This window comes from Amphibalanus amphitrite, unplaced genomic scaffold (assembly GCF_019059575.1).
Source record: "Amphibalanus amphitrite isolate SeventyFive unplaced genomic scaffold, NRLGWU_Aamphi_draft 000628F_arrow, whole genome shotgun sequence".
NCBI classification, from domain to species: Eukaryota; Metazoa; Arthropoda; class Thecostraca; order Balanomorpha; family Balanidae; genus Amphibalanus; species Amphibalanus amphitrite.
In genome coordinates, this window is record NW_024882122.1 from 163,905 (window position 1) to 173,526 (window position 9,622).

The 9,622-nt window shown below is 46.4% G+C and overlaps 1 protein-coding gene across 1 annotated transcript; it reads left to right on the forward strand.

Annotated features, from left to right (window-relative positions):
- The first annotated feature begins 998 nt into the window (after positions 1–998).
- LOC122363574 (sushi, nidogen and EGF-like domain-containing protein 1) lies at positions 999–9,065 on the forward strand. The gene is made up of 3 exons (XM_043333029.1): positions 999–1,226; positions 4,704–4,832; positions 7,991–9,065. The coding sequence occupies exons 1-3, from the start codon at positions 1,197–1,199 to the stop codon at positions 8,978–8,980; spliced, it is 1,149 nt and encodes a 382-aa protein (XP_043188964.1). The 5' UTR covers positions 999–1,196; the 3' UTR covers positions 8,981–9,065.
- Positions 9,066–9,622: the final 557 nt, after the last annotated feature.

Consider the following 9,622-nt stretch of genomic DNA (forward strand, 5'->3'; position numbering starts at 1 on the left):
AGGTCATTTTCCATGATTGGTGCTGGTATCCACCAAATAGATGCTGAGGACCAATTTTGGGGCGAGTCAGCTTTTAGGTGCCAGAAATAGCTTTACTGGGACCTAATTAAATGGCGTCCAAATACAAATTTTGATTTTTAATATATATGATTTTTAAATTTTCAAAATTTTCAAAATCCGAGATAGCAGTTTCATAGCGCAGTCCATTCTGAGTCCTCTCATGCAAAGAAATTGGATCTACCAGCCATGGCTGGTTGATCCAATTTTCCAGAAAGTTTGCAACTGAGGTCTTGAGAGCGATTCCCGTGGTTCAATGTTTTGCGTTGAAATCGGCCGAACATGACGTCTATCTGACGTCATTTTCGGCCGACCTATGATAAATACGAAGTTCATATTTTCATACAATGTGTCAAATTGATGCAGCCGAAGGTACTGAAAGTTTGGCGGCGATACGTCAAGCGGCTTAGAAGTTATTGCAGAAAAAAGGGAGGGGGGCTATTAATAGCCCCTCCCCCAGTGAGGCGCGGGTTAAAATTGGGTAATGGCTCTCTCGTTACGGGCAACAGACTCGTTTTTTTCCGCGAAGCTCTAAGCTCGATCAGAGACCAAACGGCAAGGAGGGTCCAAGGGACTCTCCACCCTTTCCTAAAACGTTTGCGACTGGCAAAACAACAATATGGGCGAGGGTTCATCTGATAATTCATTGATTTCTTTAATCATGCTGATTGCTTATTGCCTAACATATTTTTTTCATATGCGTACGATAAGGAGCTGCTAAGTTCGTATCGTCGAAAATACTCAGTTGTGGTTTGGGGTTTAGGATTTATGTTTCTAAAAATAGCATATCGAGGAAAACTGCTAATTTTATATAACTACGTAAACGTCTTAGAGAACTACACATACATACGTGTCACGCTAATAATGTCTGCTAACGACGTGACCTCAGCTATGATTGCGTCCTCTGAACCGGACTCGGGCTTGTGTCAGAAGAGATGGAGCGGTGGGTGCAGGTCAATAGAGTGTCGGCTCAGTTTGGCACAGACTCCGACTCTCGAGAAAGTTTGGAACTGGTTTGAGCCATGCCTGCCTGTTGCGACCGGTCTTAAGGAGAAGCGCTGCCTGCGCCATGGTTGTATTGTCGGCGTCATTTTGTCCGCGAGTTGGCCAAAGGCGGCACGCGGCGCTGACTCGCGGTCATGACGACGGCCAGGCTGATACGAGTGCTGGTGAGTGCTCCGCGCGGCAGTGGACTATACGGATATTTAGGTACCCAACATGCTTGCATTTCCCCATGTTTGAATGTGTATTTACTACTTTTTTATAAGTATATAAGCATATTATTTAAAATTAATAATAAATATTCCTATAGTTAATAATTTGACCTTAAGATTTTATGAACACTCTTTAACCTGGGAATTATCATTTGTAATATGCTTTGGTCTACTTCTTGTTAATGGACAATTTTTAGTTGCACGAAAATGGGAGGAAGTGTACGAAGGTGGACAATGTGCGCTTATATCATGGCATGGAGACCCTGACTCCTATCTATGTAGAGGAGACCCGGGAGGTATGGTCCCCCTGGAGGTATGGACCATCGCAGTTTTGAAGAAGTGTTGCGTATTTTTACACATTTGACCGCGTAAACTGGTAGCAGCCATTCCGTTATACAACCCACGTGATTTCCATAATCTTCCTCAGTCTTCTTTGGCAATGAGCGGTGATAAAGCGTTTTTGCCCTATTCGAGTAAAATACTGTACATACAGAAAATTCGTGATAAATTTGAACCAGGCTCGTTTTATGATGTCAGACCAATGTTAACATAAAGTTTAAAGCATGCAAATTAAGACTGGATAGACAATATGAAGCTTTCTTGCAAGGTTATGAGTTGAGATACTACGCAAATTCTGGCGTCCTAACCGGGAAGTTCGGGCCACCCACCCCCGTTGATCCTAAAAAAAGATGCTTTCATGAAGTGTCATCTTCAATAACTTTTATTTTTGTCGCGCAAGGTTGAAAATTTAACTTCAAATTTCATTCGAACAAAAAAATGTTAATTTATTTTATTTCATGGTACTTACATGATTGAGTTTACCAAAATACATATGTGCCCAAGTGACGTCCATGAAGTAAGCTGTTGGCCGCTTATGCGGTTCCTGGGCTCTAAGAGAGATCAATGTAGATACCAGCTGCGAGTATTGTTTTCATTGTCGAGAAAAGAATATGAAGCATGGCACCGGCCCATACCTCCCGGGCCATGGCCCATACCTCCCGGTGTATTTTGATGGATCGAAAAAGCGCATGATTTATTTAAAGTTATTTCGAGACAAAATAGTTGATCCCAGATGCTTAATATCAGGCACACTTTGCAGGCGAAAGGCAATTTCACGTACACAGAGTGAAAAACTGGGTCTAGCCACTGCCCACTGGAAGAAAATTGCCTTTTCATAAAACCGGCCCATACCTCCCGGGTCTCCCCTACTTGAATGTAAGGTACCCTCGTTTTGAGCAATTTTAATTTTCCTTGTAAATTTGATGATCCTGATCCGAGACCTGTCTCCTAAGTATTATGTGACCAGTGACAGAAACTTCTGCGGTAAACGAGATAAAGCTTGCGACAAAAACAGCACAGAAAAAGGTTTCACATTTCTGTTTACATTTGTATTGATCATGAAGAAGCTTAGCAAGGAATAAAGCAATAGAAAGATGATGGCAATATGCATGTAAGCTTTCATTCACTGTTACATTTCCTTCGCTATGCATCATTCTCTAAGATTTGGACGGAGGGAAACAATGGGAAGATAATTAATACAAATCAAAAGTGAAAGATAAGAACCAGTTTAACGCCTTTTGGGGCGACTAACGGAGCGAACGAGAGGGTGAGCCTTGCACGTGCGAAATTTCGACGGGGTACCTCCAGCTGACTTGTGCACGGCACCCTTCTAACCGGTCTCTAGCGATGTGCCAAATTTGAGCACAATCGGCCCAGCCGTTCTCGAGATCTGGAAGCGGCACCCTGCACGTGCGCACGTGCAAAATGGGTCCCAACTGACTTTTGCACGGCACCCTACTAACCGGTCCCTAACCATGTGCCAAATTTGAGCGCCATCGGTCCAGCCGTTATCGAGATCTGAACTCGACCCCTGCGCGTGCGCACGTGCAGCAGCACCCCAATTCTGGCACATGGATATGCATTGCCTAGTGGGTGCCTACCTACATGCCAACTTTCAGCGCAATCGGCCAAGTAGTTACCGAGATATTGCAACAATTACAAAAGTGACACCTCTTCGTTTTGCACGTGGCACGTGCATAAGGGGTCACCCACATGCCTCGGGAACAGTCCAATACTTGGTAGAAGGAATGAAGCTACCCTACAAAAATTACCGCGTGTAAATCGGTCAAGTGGTTGCTGAGATATAAGCGTCGCAGAATCGTGACCACGGCCGGCCGGCCGGCCGGCCGCTCATACTCAGAAATTTCCGTTAATCTACCAGTATAGCGCCTTTTGGGGCGACTAACGGAGCGAGCGAGAGGGTGAGCCTTGCACGTGCGAAATTTCGTGGGGGTACCTCCAGCTGACTTGTGCACGGCTGACGGCACCCTACTAACCGGTTTCTAGCGATGTGCCAAATTTGAGCACAATCGGCCCAGCCGTTCTCGAGATCTGGAAGCGGCACCCTGCACGTGCGCACGTGCAAAATGGGTCCCAACTGACTTTTGCACGGCACCCTACTAACCGGTCCCTAACCATGTACCAAATTTGAGCGCCATCGGTCCAGCCGTTCTCGAGATCTGGAAACGACCCCTGCACGTGCGCACGTGCAGCAGCACCCCAACTTTGGCACATGGATATGCAGTGCCTAGTGGGTGCCTACCTACATGCCAACTTTCAGCGCAATCGGCCAAGTAGTTACCGAGATATTGCAACAATTACAAAAGTGACACCTCTTCGTTTTGCACGTGGCACGTGCATAAGGGGTCACCCACATGCATCGGGAATAGTCCAATACTTGGTAGAAGGAATGAAGCTACCCCACAAAAATTACCGCATGTAAATCGGTCAAGTGGTTGCTGAGATATAAGCCTCGCAAAAGCGTGACCACGGCCGGCCGGCCGGCCGGCCGCTCATACTCAGAAATTTCCGTTATTCTACGTAAGACTCCGCTCGCTTCGCTCGCTCCGTAATAAAGGAAAGAGTACGCTGAGCGCTCGCTTCGCTCGCTCCGTAATCAGCCTGGACGATGTGATAAGTTTAAAAGTTCTGAGGCCTCTTGCATCAAAAACCTTTTGCACCAATTCTTAGATACTGCTGTGCTGGACACCCACTCCAAGACTTCTGTGACAATTTGCCTATAAATTATGCCAAGCACCTGTACGTTTACGTTATGAGAACGTGCAAAAGAATTTACCACCGTAGAATGGCTAACTATGAAATTGGTTTTTCGATTCTACCTAGCAATGTATTTTGGTGCAAGCAATGTATTCTGATCAAATAAGTGGATCAGCACACGCCTCATGCCTGAAGATATGTTGTTGAGTGCTCTCGCGAGGAACATATTGTTATGCTATTGTTGAATACTTGCTAATGACCTTTTTTCTCGAATAAAGAAATATATCACTTTCGTCTTTTGAATATGCCTTGAGGGAAAGGTCAATAACGAATATTCAACGAAGCCTATAATTATAATGCCCTATTTGTCCGCAGGTAGTTTGTGCCGCCATACAATCTGGCTTCCAGATATCACAGGATGACCAGACACGAAGGGGCCGCTTCTGGGGCATATTTAGCTCACTGTTCAATACCCCACAGCCGAAACAGCCGAACCGCTGTCAGGTGAGTCTGCAGCCTCTTTCCGACTTCCGAGAGTGTGAAGTTCTTTTTTCACCGGTGTGTAAGCTTACTAAAATCAAACACTTGTGACTTCCGGTTTAATGGCATGACTTTGTTTTCTTTGGGTCATCTAATAGCCAAGTCGACCAGAACTTGTGTCCAAGCTACGTGGCAATTGACCGATGAACCAATAGTGTCATGCTTATTGGAAACGTTTGACTACCCAATGAACATCTAGTACATATACGAGTATAAATCAATAATTTGGATTGGGTACAGAATGACGGTACAATGTGCATGCTATTTATATCTGTCCAATAAAACAATGAACTAATAATCGCATGCACATTGCAAATGAATGAATACATGAATACTGAAAAGCGCATATGTGCCTTTATGTGGTAAGGGAAGGTGGGGCACGACGGACCACCAGTCTTCCCGGCTTAACTGACTTTTCCCGACTCGCTTGATCAATGTTATCAGGAGTTATTAATGAAAAGCTCCAAAAACCTTAATGACGTCATATGTGACGTCACACAAGGGCAACAATGCAAAACACAAGCATCATAGGGTAGGGTGGGGTAATTTGAACATAGTGTGAAAAACAAAAAATTACGGAAAATCCACAAGTGGCATGACAATATGACCAATGAGGGAAATTATCGTAACTAAAAGGGCTATCATATGAACGGGGTTTAAAGTTTCATGGAATGAAGATGCTGACGCACACTGTAAAAAATCATTTTCGCAAGTATAAACGCCTAAAAACACGTCATTGCAACTTCATTGCAGCGCAAAATCTTGCATTGCTAGCGCCTAATACGCAACGGCTTTTGTTGTACAATGACCTAATCAGTGCCTTCAATCCAAGAAATTTGCTTTTGAAACCTGTTTTTAAATATGGCAAAATAACTTTTAGCGTGGGGTAATTTGAACATAGTGTGGGAATTTCAATGAAGACAGGGATAGCTCCGAAAAAACAACGCTCCCAGTTTTTTTTTTTCTTGCCAATATTTTCGACCCAAAGCAGTAGCAGATAAGTGATGCCAGTTTTATAAAATTTACGTCTAATATCCGTCTAATGTCCGGCATTTTTGTTGATTTCCGTTCAAAAATGTTAAAGTCAGCCATTTGTCCAAATATGTCCGAAAATTACGCATTAATAAACACTCAAAACTGTCATTTAAATTGCTTATAATGTACTTTTACCAGCCGAAAAGTGTTCATTATATTGAGAGCTTAACAAGCTTTCCATTCGCCAATCAATGCTATGCACGATTGCTTTATAAAAAGTGCTGAAGTGTAGCAAGCCATCGTCCAATGTTGTCCAATCTGCTACCTTTGTCCAACCAATTCCGAATTGGACATTGGACAAAATCAGAACTCCAAATGTCCAGGTTTCGATTGGCACCACTATAACAGATGCAGTAAGGATGGGAGAGTTTTTATCGAACAAAAATGATAGACGTTCTGTTAATTGAAGACAGGCGAATTCTGTAAACTGACCGGTGTGCAGCGTGCAAATATTGATACTCTGCAACTGTTATTTTTGTCGTTGTGTTGATTTTTCAAGTGAAGGTATGTTTAGAATTGTTCTGCCTATTTGTTTATGGGTCAAACAGCATCGGCGTTGGCGAGACTATCGTTTTTATGACAGGTAAAGGCAGTATGTTCAAATTACCCCACGGTGGGGCCATTTGAACACACCGTGACTTGGTGGAGAAGTGAGGCTATGCTTTTCAGGGCATGCTCGGCTCGTCCAAAAATGAGGCTTGCATGGTGAAAGCAAGTGACACTTGCGCTACTGAAGCAGTTTTTCTTCATCCGGGGTTAAGCTGGAATTTGGTACAGCGGAGAAGACGTAAAAATATGTTCAAATTACCCCACACTACCCTAAGCATTAACCCGCGTCCTGATGGGGGGGGGGGCATTTTGGCCCCACCCCCTGTGGTTTTTCTTTAATAGTGATAAAACGGCGGCGCGTAGCACCGCCATATTTTGGGTACCTTCCCGGGTATCAATTTTACACCTTCACACAAAATTTCAAGTTACAGGTCACCTTAGGTCAGGAGTTATTGAGGTCAAACTGAGGCGATGTTCGAGAAAAAAAAAATGAGCAAAAAAATGACATCTTGAAACGCTCACAAAATCATCTACAGTTAACAAGCAATTTCGAAGTTCTTTACGTGGTTGATAAGAGAAAAGAAGGCGCTACAAAACTGCTATCTTGGATTTTCAAAATTATGGGATTTCACCCCAAAAATAAAAAACGATTTTTTATTAGAAAAAAACTCACAAAATTCCCAAAACTTTTTCGAATTTGGAAAAAACGTAATATATATGATATCCCTGCGCTCTCCTATCTACATGCCAAATTTTTGATCGATATCTCCTTTTTTTGGTCAAGTTATAGCGAAACAACTGCTCAAAATTGATGACGTCAAATTTTTTAATCCATTTTTAGCAATTCTAACTAGACCACGTAGCGCCAAACAAAGACTACCATTAGAATCCCCGTGACGAGCTGCAATCGATACCCATTTTATGCAAAAATATTAACTTTAAAATTTGACCTTATTTGACCTGACCTTGACCTGACCTTCACCAGAACATAACCTAAACTGGCCCCAAAGGCTGACTGACCCACATAATCGCATTTGTCATGTAAAATGGATTATAAAACATGCATCACATGGTATTTTCATATTTTGACACTCAGTGACCTGACCTCTGTGACCTGACCTGGTATCAGTGACCTCAAATAGCAAAATATGTGTTTTATGGACAAGTACCCATCGATGATTTTCAATGACATGCATTTTACTCGATTTTACAACGCATTTCTTGAAATGCCCGTTAACGGTGAAAATTCGACATTTGACCTGCCCTGTGACGTCATCGGTTAGACTGAGGTCAATGAAATTGGGTCACAAGGTAGTTCCCCGTTGGGGCTATCCAGTGCCGTTTGCTGCTTGTCGTTATGTTGCGTGGTTCTCGAGATCTCAGGGGGGGGGGGGCAAATTGGTCCCCCCCCCCCCAACAGGGCGCGTTGCTCGGCAGACCCCAACGGGGCGCGGGTTAACCTTGTGGTGTGGGTTAACCTTGTTAACCCTGTGAGCGACGTTTCCTGGTTAGCTCACCCAACCCTGTTTTTTTCGCAGGGACAGCTGTGCAACATTGTGTTTGTGACTCCCGTCACTGCGAAGCCGGCCCCCAGGCCTCATGTAGCGGTAATCAGGCCTTATGTAGCAGCAATCAAGCCTCATGTAGCAGCATCGGTGCACACGCCCCCACAAATCCAGCCTCATGCCGCAGCAGTCAAGCCCCACGTAGCAGCAGCCGGGCCTCATGTAGCAGCCTCTGTGCACATACCCTCAGCAATCAAGCCTCAGTGTTCGGCGTACCACCCGTGCGCCACCGGCCACTGCCACGGCGGGCGCTGTGTGATCTGCGCGCACGACGCGCACTGCGGCGCCGGTCTGGTGTGCGCTCACTACCAGTGTGTGCCCTGTGCACGCGACGAGCACTGTGCTGGAGCCGCCGTCTGCGAGCGGCAGCAGTGCGTGCGCTGCCGCGGCGACCGCGACTGCCCGCGCGGCCACGCCTGTCGGCAGCAGCAGTGTCAGCGCAGCGCCGAATGTCTCACCGCCGCCGACTGCCCCGCCGGGCGCTTCTGTGAGAAGAACAAATGCGAGAAGAAGCGTTCGACGCTATCGCCCTGCTCGGAAGACGGCCAGTGCTGGTCCAATATCTGCCAGCGCGGCGAGCGCTGCGTCGACTGCAACGGCTCCGGCGACTGCCCGGCCGGCTTCTTCTGCGACTTTTTCCGGTGTCGCCCGCTGGGGCTGTTCGACGAGCCGTGCCGGGCAGACGACCACTGTCTGTCGAACCGCTGCAGCCGGCTCAACCGCTGCGTACTCTGCGAGACGAAGGCCGACTGCGCGACGACAGAGTTCTGCTCCGCCGAGGGCGTGTGCCAGGCACAGGGCAACCTCCTCGACCTGTGCTACCACAACGAGGAGTGCCGCAGCAGCATGTGCGGGGCCAGCGGGTACTGCGTCCAGTGCCGCCGCCACACAGACTGTCCGACCAGCATGACCTGTGCGAGCGGCGTGTGCCAGGTGGGCGGGACTGGCGGCGGGGACCGCTGAGGGCCGCGACAGCGAGAGGCGGCGCCGGGGTAGACTGTGCTAAACTGGGGGTCAACTGTCCGCTGAACTAGTCAGCTAGGCCAAACTAGGAGCGGTTGGACGTTGGACGTGTTTTTTTTTTTTAACTCCACTTCAGCTGAGAATGGAACAGTGATATCACTAGGCATATGAGCAGTTAACTCACTATTGTCTCTTTTTAATGGATCAAGCGCCGTGAGCCGAGCTAGATTCAGTGAAGATCAGTGTGTGACAAGCTTGTCAAGCCGATAAATGGATGCATTCAATGACATTCGTAGTGCAAGATAAATCTAAACCCTTCCTTGATAAGTAGTATTCAGTTTGCTTGTCTGAAGTCTGTCCACTTAACCCGGCAGTTGCTGGGGTATTTCGCCACCCACCGTTTGCTGGGGGGGGGGCGTTAAACGCCCCCAGCCGATAACTCGAGAACCAATAGGCGCAGCGAAACGCACGAGGCGGCAAACGAAAGAGCGCGACGAGACGCTTCAGATGAGTACTTTAAAGTTGAATTTTGAGGTCACAGGTCGGGTCAAGGTCAGGTCAAACACCTGAAATCGGGCTTTCAGTAGCATGGACTTCAGAACTTCGCAATGGGCGCCTCTCGTCATAAACTCTGTCCAAACG

What these genes read in the sequence shown, in the direction of transcription:
- LOC122363574 (XM_043333029.1), top strand. Translation starts at nt 1,197, where the DNA reads ATGACGACGGCCAGGCTGATACGAGTGCTG. An exon ending in CCAGGCTGATACGAGTGCTG is followed by an intron (nt 1,227 to 4,703) that starts GTGAGTGCTCCG and finishes ATTTGTCCGCAG; the next exon opens with GTAGTTTGTGCCGCCATACA. An exon ending in AACAGCCGAACCGCTGTCAG is followed by an intron (nt 4,833 to 7,990) that starts GTGAGTCTGCAG and finishes TTTTTTTCGCAG; the next exon opens with GGACAGCTGTGCAACATTGT.